The sequence below is a fragment of the Equus quagga genome, chromosome 4 (genome assembly GCF_021613505.1).
Source record: "Equus quagga isolate Etosha38 chromosome 4, UCLA_HA_Equagga_1.0, whole genome shotgun sequence".
Taxonomy (NCBI): Eukaryota; Metazoa; Chordata; class Mammalia; order Perissodactyla; family Equidae; genus Equus; species Equus quagga.
The window spans coordinates 46926859-46941982 of NC_060270.1; the positions used below are offsets into that span (position 1 = coordinate 46926859).

General features: G+C 34.5%; 1 protein-coding gene across 1 annotated transcript in view; it reads left to right on the plus strand.

The window, feature by feature from the left end:
* Positions 1-15124, plus strand: part of SPATA16 (spermatogenesis associated 16) — a 198464-nt gene that overhangs the window by 38026 nt on the left and 145314 nt on the right. Inside the window, exon 2 of the mRNA XM_046657802.1 lies at positions 13339-13484. Coding sequence (XP_046513758.1) covers positions 13339-13484 — 146 coding nt within the window. The remainder of the gene's footprint in view (positions 1-13338; positions 13485-15124) is intronic.

A 15124-nucleotide genomic window follows, 5' to 3' on the forward strand; every position in this document is an offset into this window, starting at 1 on the left:
CTTTGCAGTGTTTTTGTGGCAATTCCTGACTTATATACTGCTCCATAAGAGTTTGTTCCAAAATAATTAATACTGCTATAAAGGTCCATGACAACTGAAAGAGAACATGAGAGTCAAATCAAGTGATGTATCACAGGGCATTGAATTTGTGGATTATTGATTTTTTTAAATTCCCTTAATTCTTAAGTTCTTGAAAACTAGATCTTTCAAAAGCATATAATTTTTTGATATCTCACTTATCTTAGAATGGTTTTCCCAACATTTCTAAAGACACCCAGCTTTCCCCACTTAAACACAAAGAGGTTATGAAAAATATTTAATTAACATGAATATGAATTAGAAAAGAAATAAATCTGCTGTTTATATATTAAGACCAAGGGTCCCAATTATTATCAAATGTCCTCAAAATGTTCATTTTAATTTTACTGCTATTCAGCAAAGAGGATGAAGAAATAGACCAGAAACTCCCCTGCTTGGGGAACAACAATCGGCCCAGCAGGCTCCTCACTGCTACCAGCTGAGGCCTTCATCACTGGACCCAGACAGGGACCCCTGTGGTCTTGACAAGAGCTGTGCTCCCTTTCTCCCTCTAGGGCCTCCACCGTCTGTTCTTTTTCTCGTTCGTATGCACCCTCTAGTCATTCTCCTCTCCATTTCTATGTATTCTAGCCTCCTCTACTTCTTGAATTAGTCAACTCTCTGCCGTTGGAATTAAATGACTCACGGATGTAAAAGCATATTACCTGATTGCTCAGCAAATGTTGACCTATCTCTCTCTTTTCCTGCCTATCCTACCTATCCTACTATTTCTTAAGGGGAGTCCAGTGAGCTAGAGATATAGGTATCTGTAAAGATGAATGCAATGGCATAAATAAGAAACCAGTGTTATGATAGCTCTTGGGATTCACATTGATCCTTCTAGGATTTGACTGTAGCTAACATCAATGGCCAGCTGACGAGCACACTATCTCAGGAACACAGGATCTAAGTGAGACAGCATATCTGGATTTGAATCATCACTCTAGAACTTACTGTCTGATAAGTTAGTACCCTCTCTTAAACCTAAACCTCATCTGAAAATTGGGAATAATAATATTTAATAAGATACCATCTATAAATGATGGTATCTTATATCTATATCTATAATATCTAATGCAATACTATATATAAAGAGCTTAGCACAAGGCCAGGCACATAGCGCTCAATAAATACTAGCTATTACAGTTTGTATGTGATAATATATTTACTTTATGATGCAAATATATTTACTTTATGATAAAATAACTACCTTAAAACAAGCATACCATTAACATTATCTTCATTTTAAAATCACTACCTTTATGATCTGAAATGTAAGGACAAGAAGGAAGGAAGATTTATTGTATTAATTCATCTCACTCCTGCCACGTTTCTAATCTGCTTTACACATCACATAGCTGAAGTTTAGGGGTATCCCTGAAAAAAACTGAAGGTTAATGTGTATCATCTACATGCTTCAGAGCATAAACAAATTACTGGCTGGTCAGATCAAGGTGAAACACAGTGGAATGAACCTACTGAGGCCACACCTCTATTTTAAGGCTACCTGGGAAGAAAAAAAAAAGACTGAAACATGGCTATTTTAACAAATACAAGTAGGAGTGATTAATTACTTTTTACTGTCATTCAACACCTTGTCACCCAGGGAGTAACCTCATTTCTCCAATTCCCATAAATTTAATAGAGGTCACATCATGGCCTACTTGGCTGAAAAGCACTGCTCCTGAAACCCTGATGGTACTTTTAAGTCTGGTGATGTGTGAACATAATTCTCTGCATCTCTTAGCCCCACACACTCTGTCTCTCCCAGGGAGACACTTTAGTAGATCTATGTGGCACCATGTGGAAAGTTACAAGTGATGGGCTCTCTGATTCATTCCTCTTTCGTGTAACAAGGCGAGAGAAAATTTAAAACCAATGGGTGTTATCCTACAATGTAGAACTTCTTTCCACACTGTTAGGGGAGTATAAGAAGATATTTATTGAAATTGGAAACTGTTAGTTACAAGACCCTTGCAGTCTGAACATTTAGTTTGGCATATAAAAAGGAATTTTAAAGATCCAACTGAAAAATTTGCATGAAAAATTTGCAGGATGGAAATGATCTGTTGTGCCTAATTCATATGTGTTAACCCACATGAAGAGATTTCTAAAAAGTAGAATAGGGGCGGGCCTCACGGCCTAGTGGTTAAGTTTGGCACACTCTGCTTCGGCAGCCCCAGTTTGGTTCCCAGAAACAGACATACACCACTCATTAGCAGCCATGTTGTGGCTGTGACCCACATACAAAATAGAGGAAGATTGGCAACAGATGTTAGCTCAGGGAAAATCTTCATCAGGAAAAAAAAAAAGGGATAACTGCAAAGATCTGCCAGACACTAGGTAGAATTTCCAAAAAACAAAGCCCCAAGGAAGAACATGATAAAAAGCAGATTATTGCCTATATCTATTGCATGCAACCAGAATGCCAGTATTCCCTCACTTTGTTCAAGGACTCATTTCCAGGGCTGTCAGTGCTATTTCACCCCCTAATTCCACTATTAGTAACTTTCTTTTTGTATCTTTGCACAAATGTTAATCCCTTTAACATTTGGGGAATGGAAATTGGAAATTGACAAGCAGTGATTTACTTCACCTTGAGATATGAAGTTGATAAGAAGAGGTAGCGAACGAAAGAGCAGTGAACTCTGAAGGTTGAAGTTTGTTTTGGTTTAGTTTTGTCCCCTTTCAGTTCTCCTGTCAAAGTGCTATATGTAAGTTCTAACAGCACCGGGATGAGCTGCAAGGAGAACCTAGAAAAACCACCAACCTAATCTCTAGCAAACGTGTGGCTTAGACCAGTCTCTTATACAAAGGCAGGCCTTTGGGAAGATTCTATACGGTGAGAAAAGGAAAACATTAAACTCAAGTGGAATCCAGAAGCCATATTTTTCAAAAGAAAATCATTGGAAGTTGTAATAAGAAGATCTACTGAATGTCTAACAGAGGTGATAGGTACTAGGATGTTTTTTTTAATTTTAGTGAATAGACTAATTTAGGACAATGAGCCTGATGTAAAGCAAAGAGAACTTTCCATTAAAAAGAAAATCAGTTCTAGACTCTGCTACTAACTGGGGGCAAATCACTCGACTTCTTTTAGTATAGACTTTAATACCTGCCAAATGGGGCAAATTGTTTTATCTACTTCATGGAGTTCCTAAGAAGTTAAATGTAATTGTATACATGAAAATGTCTTAGAAATTATAAAAGATCACTAGTAATGAAGTCTTTAATATTTTTCACTTTTTAGAGATTTTCCTCCACATATCTGATTTGATTTTGTAACTTACTGATTCTTTACTTATTGCTTCCAGTTTAAAATTCGTTCTGCAATATCATTTTTAATTTCTTTATAATTTTATTTATTTCCTCCAATTCCCTAATCCCACTTTTTCAAAATAACCAAAGAATACTGCCTTTCAAATTATCTTTCATATTTTGATTCAAGAGATCATCCTCAGGATTCAGTGTTGGGTTTTCCAGCTTCTCCATCTTTGGTTTCATTCCTTCTATACTGGCTTCATTCTCAGACAGATGTTTGTCCAATGTAGCAAAAAAGGGTCCCCAGCACTGGGTTCCTGCAGTCATAACATCCATGCCTTGAAAAAGGCTACCACATGGGGTACAGGCAGTTTTCCAAAGGAGTTCAAATCTGCAGGATGGAGAAAAAAATGCAGAACATGCCAAAACACCAGGCTTCCATGACTGAGCTCATAGAAATTAACAAGAGAAATAGTAAGAACATAGAAGACAAATGATAAAGGATCTGAGCAGATAATTCATAAATGATGAAATAGAAATGACTAACAAATATGCAAAAAGGGTCTAGTCTTACAAGTAACTAAGGAAAGCAGGTGGTAAAGTTTTAAAGAATAATAATAAGCCCACACTTTCTTAAACAGCTGTTGGCAGAAGAGATAGAAATAAAAGCTGTGATTTTTTTCTCAGTAAAGCACAGAAGCATATAACAACCTTTCTTTTTGTTTTGAAGATTGGCACCTAAGCTAACATCTGTTGCCAGTCTTCTTTTTTCTTCTTCTTCTTCTTCTCTCCAAAGCCCCCCAGTACCTGGTTGTATATTCTAGTTGTAGATCCTTCTAGTTGTGCTACGTGGGGCGCTGCCTCAGCGTGGCTTGATGAGCTGTGCCATGTCCACGCCCAGGATCCAAACCGGCGAAACCCTGGGCTGCCAAAGCAGAGCACAAACTTAACTACTCGGGCACAGGGCCGACCCCACAACAAACTTATACATTAGAAAAGCTAAAATAAATGAGCTACATATTCAACTAAAGATGTCAGTAAAAAGAACTACGGAAAAAAAAAGCTAAGGAAAGCAAGAGAGAAAAAATAACAAAGCCAACACAAAAACCAAAGTCAATGAATTAGAAATTAGAATAGGAGAATTGATCAATTAATCTGAGTTTGTTGTTTTTAGAGGAAACAAAATAATCAAACCTCTGGCAATTCTAGTTAAGAAATAAACAGAGAAAACAAAATTACACAGTACTGAACGTGAGATGGGGAATGACACCGCTAGTAACAGGCATTTAAAATGTTCTAAGAATATAATGTTCTCCACTGTCATGACAGATTTTAAAATCTGAGTGAAACTGATAATTTTCTAGGAAAATATAAATTAACAAAATTGATGCAAAACATCAAAAACCTGAACAGAAAAATAATCAAATAAGAAAAAAAAAAAAACAGGTGAAAGGAGCTGGGCTCAAATTTTTTTCAACTATTTATTTCAAAATGTTCCAGAGTATTCAAAAAGGTAGGAATCTTTCCAATTTGTTTTACAAAGTTAGCACAGCATAAGCCTGATACCAAAATGTGATAAACAAAACTCAAAATAAATTGCATATTTGGAAAAAATCTAATTATATATTTACCAAATGAAAATAAGTCAATAAGAATTAGAACAGCCCAATTTAAAAATGAATAAAATTCTTGAACAAACAGTATACACATACAAATGCCCAATAAATATAAAAGATTGAGCTAGTAATTAAACTAAGATGAGGTGCTATTTTTGCCCATCTGACTAGCAAAGAATAAATAGGTTAAAACATTGCTAATACCCAGTGTGGGCGAGGCTATAGGGAAACAAGAACTCAATACCTTGTTGGTAAAAGCGTAAAACTTTTCTGGGAAGCACTTTTATGATGTATATTCCAAAATATGTTTTTGGGATTGTAATGTATCCTCCTGACTTGGCAGTTCCAATATGTAAGGATACATTATAACAGATAGAATATAACAATTTGGAAATGATCAAATGTGTGGGCAAAGATGTATATACAAGGCTGTTTGATGTACATTATTTACGACGTTGAGAACTTTCAATGTCACTAGAGGAATTTCTCACTAGGGAAAACATTAAATGGGGATCTAGTAAAATTAGGCAGCCATTTTAAAAATTTAAAAATAAAAATCTTTTTTTATTAATGTCCATAATGTATTCAAAGAAACAAACAAAAACGCAGGTTACATGATAGTATGAATAATGAGTAATATTTTTGTAAATAGAAGGGTAAAGAAATTGATAGATGATAGCTAGATAGATATAGGTAGATATGGGTAGATAGATATATCCACACCCCTATCTAACAGGGGTCATTTTTTAATAATAGAATTGTGAATGTTTTTTCTCTTTATAATTTTTTAATCATCTAAATTTCTAACAGTTTAGTAGCATTCTTTTCACTGTCTGTGGTGAAGAACCAGTTCTGTTTGATTTTGTTTTTGTCCCAATCTGTTGTCTACTGATACTTTATTAAATATAGTAAAAATAAATTACCAGGAAAAAGTGAAGAAAAAAAGATATAACAACACAAAACCTAATTTTTTATTAGGAGATTCAACAGATACAATATTTCTCTGTCGAATTGGTACAGAAGTTTCTAAATGCTTACTCTCTGCTTCTGTACTCGTGATGGATCAGCAGTGCATGCAATGCCGCTATGCAGCACTGGTGTGGTAGCTAAAGACACAGCCTCTGGGACCAGACATCGAGGCCTAATTCCCAGCTGTGAACTCTGTAGTATGAGCAGATTATTTCAGCTCTTTGAACTTCAATTTCCTTATCTGCAAAATGAGTGCTATGGACTGAATATCTGTGTCCCCCCAAATTCATATATTGACGCCTAATCCCTAATGTGATGATATTTGGAAGTGAGGCCTTTGGAGGTGATTAGGTCATAGGGTGGAGCCCTAAGGAGTGGGATTAAGTGCTCTTATAAAGCAGCCCCTGGAGAGCTTTCTGGCTCTTTCTGCCATGTGAGGTTAGGATGAGAAGTCAGCCATCTGCGACCTGGAAGAAAGCCTTCACCAGAACTCAACCATCCAGGGACCCTGATCTTGGACTTCCCAGCATCCAGAACTGTGAGAAATAAATGTTTGTTTTTTAAGCCACCACATCTGTGGTATTTTGTTATACCAGCCTGAACTGACTAAGATAGTGACCATGAAAATAGTGCTTTGTATTGTGATTATTAAATGAGATAAGAGATGGAGAGCACTTAGAACATTGCTTGTAACACAGTAAGCACTAGTTAAATGTTTGCATTTATTATCATGAGTATTGCTGTTATAAAAAGAAGTAAAGTTAATAATGGGGAAAATATGGGCCAGCCCGGTGTCACAGCGGTTAAGTCCGCACGTTTGGCTTTGGCAGTCCAGGGTTCACCAGTTCGGATCCCAGGTGTGGACATATGCACCAGTTGCCGTGCTGTGGCAGGCATCTCACATATAAAATAGAGGAAGATGGGCACAGATGTTAGCTCAGGGCTAATCCTCCTCAAAAAAAGAAAATAATAATGGGGAAAATAAAGCCAATGATAGACAATCTTGAGACACTCTCCTAGAATGGAGAGGAGAAAAAAATCAGGAAGCCTTAGAGGTAGGAAGAATAGAAACAGAAGGTGCAACTTAAGAATTGCTTTCTTGGGGCCAGCCCTGTGGCGTAGCATTAAGTTTGCATGCTCCGCTTAGGTGGCCCACAGTTCTCAGTTTCAGATCCCTGGGGGTTCAGATCCAGAGGGGACCTCTGCACTGCTCCTCCAGCCATCCTATGGTGGCATCCTACATACAAAATAAAGAAAGATTGCCAGAGATGTTAGCTCAGCGGCAATCTTTGTCAAGCAAAAAAGAGGACAATTGGCAACAGATGTTAGCTCAGAGCCAATCTTCCTCACCTCCGCCTCAAAGAAAAAAAGGGAATTACTTTCTTAAGAAAGAAAACATGGCAGTTGGAATAGTATCAGTAGTCAAAGATGTAACTGAAAGGAGCGTTTCAAAGTTAAAAAAAATACCTGAGTATGGAAACATAAAGATCTTACCACTTTCCAGGCAAAATAGATGAAAATAGAGCACATCTGGACTCACGGTAGCAATAATTTTTAATTACAAGAAGATGGAAAAAAAATACTACGTGCTTGAGGAAAGGAAGAAATTTCAACATAGGAAGTTCTCTTAAATTATGTCTATTTTTATTGAAAAATCATTATAATTTTTTCTCCACAAACTAAATACAAGAATATAAATGGAGAACTATGTATTTACAGAGAAATAGTATGTTTCAAGAAATGTATACTCAGCTACATTCATTTACAAATGTAAAGTCAACAAAAATACTTTCTCAGCTATGCACAAGCTCAGAAAAGTTACCATCCACGTAAGCCCTCTTGAAAGAATTACTTGGAAGATGGATAACAGCAAACTGAAAGATGATTAAGAAGAAAACAAATCTTGAAGTCATTATGCCAAAGGACTTGCTGACTTCCCTCTGTGACTATCAGTTAATACAACCCTCATCTTATGGCAAATGTCCTCAAATAAGAGACTACGATAATCAGAAGGTGGAGGAATTGACGCATCCTTTCACAATGGCTTCTGAATAAAACTTCAGAGCAAACCTCATTATAAGTTATTACCCTTCTGTATAGGAATCAGTCTATAATTTGACAAGAAAAACGCTATGGAAAACTCTTTCCCTCAGATATAGTTTATGTTCTCATCCAAAACCCTAGTTAAACATGATCATAATTGGGCTAAAAAGAAGGGGGGAGGGGAATAAAATGAAAGACGTCTAAATCTTAACACGATTATTTTTAGTTAAACTTTACTTTGAGATAATTGTGGATTTGTATGCAATTGTAAGAAATAATGCAGAGAGATCCTATGTACTCTTTATGCAGTTTCTCCCTAAGGGAGATCTTAAAAAACTATAGTACAGTGTCATCATCAGAATACTAACATTGATACAATCTAGCGAGCTTAAGATTTCTCATTTTACCTGAATTTGTGTGTGTGTGTGTGTATTAGTTCTGTACAATTTTATGATGTATAGACTGTCTATCCACCCACCAAAGTCAAGATACAATACAGTTCTATGGCTGCAAGGATTCTTCCCTGGTGTTCTTTTATAACCACAACACCCATCCTATCCGCAACTCTTCACAATCACTGATCTGCTCTCTTTTCCTATAATTTTGTCGTGTCATCATAAGGTATATAACCTGTTGGGTTTGCTTTTTTTCACTCAGCATAATTCCATAGAGATTCACATAAGTTGTTGAATGTTTCACTCACTTTTTCCTTCTTATTGCTGAGTAGTATTCCATGGTATGGATGTACCGCAATTTGTTTAATCATTTACCCATGGAAGGATGTCTAGATTGCTTCCAGTTGGGGGCTATTATGAATTAAGTTGCTATAAACATTCATATATGGGTTTCTATGTGAACTTAAGTCTTCATTCCTCTGGGATGAGTGCCCAGGGGTGCAATTGTTGAGTTGTATAGCAGTTGCATGTTTAGTTTTTAAAGAAACCGCCGTATTGTTTTCTCCACCGGCTATACCATTTTACATTCCTATCAGCAATGTGTAAGTGATCCAATTTCTCACCATTCTCAGCTTTTGATGTTGTCATATTTTTTCTTTTAGCCATTCTGATAGGTAAGTATTGATATCTCATTGTAGTGTTAATTTGCATTTCTCTGACTAATGACGTCAAACAATGAACATCTTTTTATGTACTTATGTGCCATATGCATGTCCTCTACAGTGAATGTCTGCTCACATCTTCTGCCCACTTTCAAGTTAGATTGTTTTGGGGGTTTTTTTACTGTTGAATTTGGATTCCATTATGGTCAGAGAATATACTCTGAATGATTTCAATTTTTTCAATTTGTTGAGGTTTACTTTATGGTCCAAGACATGGTCCATATCAGTAACTTTTCCATGGGTACTTGAGAAAAATGTGTATTCTGCTGTTGTAGGGCGGAGTGTTCTCTATATATGTCAATTACGTCCTGTTGCTTGATTGTGTTGTTTGGATCTTCTATATGTTTGCTAATTTTCTTTCTAGCAGTTCTATCATTTGCTGGGAGGTATTTCAAATATCCATTGAAATACTCAACTATAATTGTAACAAGAATATATTTTAATGTTTTAGATTTTTAATTGAAAACATATAAAAAGAAGCAGAGCATATGAAAAAGGAATGCAAAAGTTATAATATACAATTTATTACAATACAAAAATATGAAACATATAAAAAGAAATATGCCAAAAATTAATGGCAATTATACATGGTGACAGGATTATGGGTAGCTTACTCTCCAACCTTAGGTTTTTTTGTAATTTCTAAAAACAGTGTAAAAACCTCAAAAATTACTGATTGGATGAATGATATGTACTCTTAATTGTAGAAATTTTGTAACTCAAATAATGCCACGTTTTTCAAGATATATTGTTATCTCCTAGATCTTTAGGGATCACTCAAAGTTATGTCCCAGAAATATAGTGGGAAAATACTCATCATACAATTTTCTAATAATGGAGAACCTATTAGTAACATTAATCTTGCTTATGATGATCCCAATTAAACAAAAATATGTGGTTGCGTTTTTAAGAATGGGACTCACAATACAAAATTTAATATAATACTAAATACACAAATATGTAATATAATATTAATATTTAATTTAATATTAGTTATTTCTGTTATTATTGGGGTTTCTGTTATTTTATGTTTTCAAACAAACTTTGAAATTGCTTTGTGCCACAATTTCTGAAAATAGGTTTGATATTTATTTTTTAAAACAACTTTGAGATACCTTAGAAAAAGTGTTTTGTAACTCCAAAAGATTATTATTTTGTTTTCAAAAAATAAGTGAATGTATTTTGTAAAATATGTATTTTCTTATTAAAATTTGTGCGTGTGGTTCTAATTTACTACTGAAACCTCATTTTAATATCTAGCTTCTCATCAAAACAACAATTATACTCATAAGAGTTTTCACTACATTTTCCCTTAAACATTATGTTTTTAATTTGTCTATGCTTCATTCAAAAATATTTTAGGCTTCCTTTTGAAATAAAAAGTTAACACCTTAAAAACTAGATTATTGGTGGTGAATATGATGCAGTCTATACAGAAGCCGAAATATAATAATGTACACCTGAAATTTACATGATGTTATAAGCCAATATGACCTCAATAAAATAATTTTTTAAAAAGAGATGGAAACAAAAAAATTAATGCCTAATATTATTTTTTCCTAATTCAAAGTCTTCTCACTGACATACTGTAATAGGTAGTTTAAAAGTTTTTATTCTAGCTCAGTGACTTATTTCACCAAAGAGGTAAAGTGTATAGTTTTAGACAAACATAACTTGAACAAAGTCACCTTTCCTACATTCAAACAAATTCCTTTCCTACATCCAAACAAATTCATACCACATTAAAGTCCTTCCTCCTCTGCAGAATTAACTTCTTGGTCTTTACAAATATCTGCATGGAAATTTAAAAGTTCAGTAAAATATCTGGAATGTTTTTTATAATCCTGATACCAATATTATATATACATTTAACTATAATTCTACTTTCAACTTCAACTTATCTTATAAGAATTTGCCTTATTGCAAAGCTTATTTTAAAGATGCACCATTTCGGCAAAACAAAGCAATCTTTGATAAATGGCCGATGCATTCATCCCACAAAAAGTGTGCCCAAGAAAGGAGGCTTGTCCATTTCATTGCATCAGAGAGAAACACAGACAGCAAGGGGCAAAGAATACATATAATATGTGTCTTGTTTGTTTCTTTGTTGTTTGGATAAAATTTTATATGAAGAGTCCAGGAGGTTTGGATATTTAAGACTTGAAAAAAATGCTTATTTCATTTAGAAGATGAAATTAATCAAGAAGGAAGGTCTGGAATTTTAATACTACGATATACTAACAAATAAAACTACACCATTTCTACTCATTTTGTTTTGTACTGATTTGGGCTTCATAAAGAGCTATGCTATCCAAAAATATTTTTTTCTGAAAAACTTTCTCTTTAGGTATTTCTAGGTCCTGTGGGATCAGATTAGTGGAAGAAGGGAGATGTTATCTCAAGCTACCATGTTCAAACTACAATGCTCTCTTACATTATTTTTTAAAGTGTGTTTACAATCACGTTGACATTTGTTAGGTCACACTTCAGGAATAGTTCTGAATCAGTGTTAAATGTTTATCTCTTTTATTACCAATTTTATAAGGTAATCTTTTTAAAGCATCCAAAATTAGCATTGACTGAGGTCATTTACATTGTATCTTCCACAAATGGTCTTTGCTTTTTTCTTTTTTCAAAATAATTAAGAAAAATGTTTTATAGTGTGTATTGAGAGTCCTCTTAAGAATATGAATAAAAGTTGACTCTTTTCTAAAGCATAATTTGGAGGCGAAAAACTCTTACATTTGATCGTGTATATATAGTTGTTACCGGAAAAGGGATAATTGCCTATATATAAAGAACTCATAAGTAATAATAAAAAGATTAACACATCAATGGAAATAAGCAAGGAATAGAAAACAGAAATTTACACGGAGCAAAATAGCCAAATTTATGAAAAAGACGTATAATTCAAATTAAAATATGTAAAGGCAGTAATTTTTGTCTGGAAATTAGTAGTAGACAGTCAATAAATATTTATTGACTAAATGAATGAAGTAGCATTTTTCACCCATCAACTTGGAAAAGAGTTTAAAAAATAATATGAATTCGCAGAACTGACAGGATATTCAAGCAAAAGATACCAGCACCATGTAACGACCAATTCAAACTAGGGATGTTAAACATGTAGATTCTAGATTCTCTTTTAGCTTATAGTTTTGGGATAAAATTAAGAAGAGAAATACATTTTAGAATAAATAGCCCTTCTCAACCAAATTGCCTTAAAAATATAATTGACAATAATGTTAACGTAAATGGCAAGCCAATCTTGGCTTAATCTATAAAAGAAAAATTAGTTAAACTATATCATTTAAGCAAACAAGATTTAGAATAGGGGAAATTTTATATTAAGGTATATATAAACAGGTATTAACTCCAAATATTACTATCCCCAGTGAGAAAATTTCCCCCAGTACATGCGTAGAGGGAGATAGAAAAGAGTAAAGAAGCGGATATCCTGAAGAAGGTCATTAAACAGAAGCTGGGGTTTCTCCTGCCCCATCAGCCTTGATTCCAAAGAACAGTAGGAAATTCTGAGGGGGAAGAGAAAGTGCTGATCTATCCTTGTTATATTATGGACACTTCTTAATATTTGGGGTTCGCCAAAAAAAATAATTATTTTATTCCTCTACAGTTTATCTATGGTGCCCAGAAACAATTGACTTCCTGGAATTTTTATTAAGAATTTCACATTCTTGCCATTTTTTTCAGATTCTGTGCTGTCTGCCAATAGATTCTAATAAATTTTCTCTTCTTTTCTTTCAATAACATCCTAGAGAATATGATTTAGATTCAAATTAATCACCGATCATGTTAATGGCTCCTAGGAGTTTACTTCCGATACCCCTTATTATATTAAATCAAACTTGATAGTATGCTAGATCATTGCTCAGCTGGGTTTTCATAAAAGCACTGGTATTTAATGTGATTTATACCTGGTTTTCTGTTAATATCTTTGCTTATTGTGTGCTTTATTTTTAAAACAGACATTGTTAGCAAATAGCAACTCTTTAAACTATAACATACTTTGAAAATATTTTACAGGAAGCATTTTAGAGTAAAATGTGTTACTTATTTTATATTATAGTCACATAATAGTGAAGAGAAACAATTTATTTAATTTACAATCAAAACATTAATATTTTACTTATAGTTTGGAAAAGTGTATGTACATATACATGTTATGCTTATTTACAGGATCAATTACATGCCAAGATGATTAGGAAATTTAAAGTATTGTAATTTTTTTTTAAGCTTTGCAGCAAAGGGGCAGCTCTTGGAAAACCATTTGAAGCCTCTGCTGAAGATATAGCAAGTGTGGCAAGCTTCATTGAGACAAAGCTTGTTACGTGCTACCTACGCATGAGGAAACCCGACCTTGCCCTGAATCACGCGCACAGGTAAAATGAAGTATTAATGACTGTAAATAAGTACGATCCATGCAAGGAGAGAGGACACTACGTGAGCTTCTATGACTAGCTCTCATTCCACGTAAATTTAAAGACAAAACAGAAAACAGTTCTTTACTACTTGATTTGTGTTAAGCTAGACAATCATAGAGATCACAAAGGGCGTCTCAAAACCTAACGGAAGAAATAGACCTAACTATTCATAATGCGGGGTAAAATAAGTGGCAGATAACTGTAGTAGTAAATTACTGCAGGGAAAAGAGGGAGCAAATAAGGGAAGTAAGGGGTGAGAAGGATTTCCAAAATTGCACAAGATATGGAGAATGGTAGAAGGAGACGACGACTGTAGCCATCAGCAAAGACTTGAAAGTTCGTGGCTTATTTGGTGACAGCACAGCTGATTCAAAGGACGCAGTGCAGCAGTGGGTGTGACAGCTGTCCAAAGGTGTGAAACGCTTTTTATCTATGTCCTTAAAGATTTCTTTTTCATATATCTATTCCTCTTCAGAACTCTGTATCATTACATTATCTTGTGGCTTCTTAGAATCCCCAGAGTTACTCCTGCCTATCTTTTTTTCTGTAAAAATGGACCTTTCCTATGTCCTGTTTCCTAAAGGCCTTGCTCTTATAGTAGGTAATATTCAGTTTAATCTACAGCAAAGATGAAGTGATTATATTGTGCCTTTCAAGCAATTCTTTCCTTAGAATTATGATGCTTCTATCCCTCCCTGTCTGACTTAGAGCGATTTACCTAGAGATTTTGTTTCGTCCGTTCTCTGTTCTCACACATCCTGTGCTTCTTTTGGATACAAATAACAAAACTAATATCTACATGAAAACATGATGCCTGCGTTGTAAATAATCACTGGGAAACATAACTATCAGTTATATTAAGACCCATTACATAAGTGGAGATCTTCCAGCATGGCGACAGTAACTTACATGTCTACATCGACGAGGATGTAAAAGTTCTACCCAACGTTCTTCACAGCCCTATGGAGACCTCAAGCTTATAGGCTTAAGCTTGACATCAAGGACCTGCAGACAACAAAATCACTTTGAAATTCACAAGATAACCGTGAAACAAACTTTCCTGTTTAAGTAAACTACAGAACCTAAAGGCAGATGCTTTTGGACACCAAAAGAAAATTCAGCTCTATATTTTCTGGAAAAATTTTATGCAGCCATAATTTCCAAACCAAATATCAGAACATATGGTCTGTCAAAGAATTTTATTCCATTTCCATTTGAAAGGACCAATATTGGAAACGTAACATGTATTTCAGTATATCAAAATACTGGAATTTCTGGGCTACTTGGGTGACTTGTGAGCACAATGGGAAAAATATTTGAAATTACAACTAGCCCAGGAAATCGACAGGCATAGGTAAACAATAATGAATTGAGATGCATTGAAAGTAATTATATATCACCTTCTTCGTGGCTTTCACTACACAAAAGAAGGGCCATCAACATGGCCTACATTCTAGGGAAAATATCTCCTAGATATCAGAATGGTTGGATGGGTTTTCAAATCTTTTTTCTTTCTTTCCTTTTTTTTTTTTTTTTTTTTGCTGAGCAAGATTGGCCCTGAGCTAACATCTGTGCCAGTCTTCTTCTATTTTATATGT